This window comes from Bison bison, unplaced genomic scaffold (genome assembly GCF_000754665.1).
Source record: "Bison bison bison isolate TAMUID 2011002044 unplaced genomic scaffold, Bison_UMD1.0 scf7180017864160, whole genome shotgun sequence".
Lineage (NCBI taxonomy): Eukaryota > Metazoa > Chordata > Mammalia > Artiodactyla > Bovidae > Bison > Bison bison.
In genome coordinates, this window is record NW_011494732.1 from 6847197 (window position 1) to 6847617 (window position 421).

At 47.3% G+C, this 421-nt stretch overlaps 1 protein-coding gene across 2 annotated transcripts in view; it reads left to right on the top strand.

Annotated features, from left to right (window-relative positions):
• The first annotated feature begins 23 nt into the window (after positions 1–23).
• The window catches only part of KDM2B (lysine (K)-specific demethylase 2B), a 119183-nt gene continuing 118785 nt past the window's right edge, over positions 24–421 (top strand). For both annotated transcript variants that reach the window (XM_010841340.1, XM_010841341.1), the window contains exon 1: positions 24–343. In XM_010841340.1, the coding sequence (XP_010839642.1) occupies positions 311–343 (33 nt within the window). In that variant the 5' untranslated portion in view covers positions 24–310. The remainder of the gene's footprint in view (positions 344–421) is intronic.

Genomic DNA, 421 nt, shown 5'->3' on the forward strand with positions numbered 1-421 from the left:
CCATCCCGGGCCGAGTGCCCCCTCCCTCTACTAGCCCGGCCGCGGGCTCCGAGCGCGATCGGCAACAATGTTTACGTTCCGGGGATTATGACGTCGACGCCTCCCCCCCCACAACTGCTGAAAATGGTTTCCTAGGACTTTGCAAACGGATCTGCTTAAGTGTTGGTGCAAAACTTTGTAGATCTCGGCTCTGGCTTGCTTTATTTATTTATTTTCTGGTTTGTTTTCTTTGGTCTTCCCTCCTTCCCCCCTCCGCCAAAATGCAGGGGGCAGGAGTGTTGACAATTAATTGGTGAACTCTCCTAAAAAAATGGAGGCAGAGAAAGACTCTGGAAGAAGATTGGTGTGTAGCTTTTTTTTTTTTTCCAAATCTGTATCTGGTTTATGATAGATCTATTTTTTTTTGGTCGTTGTTTCTTGC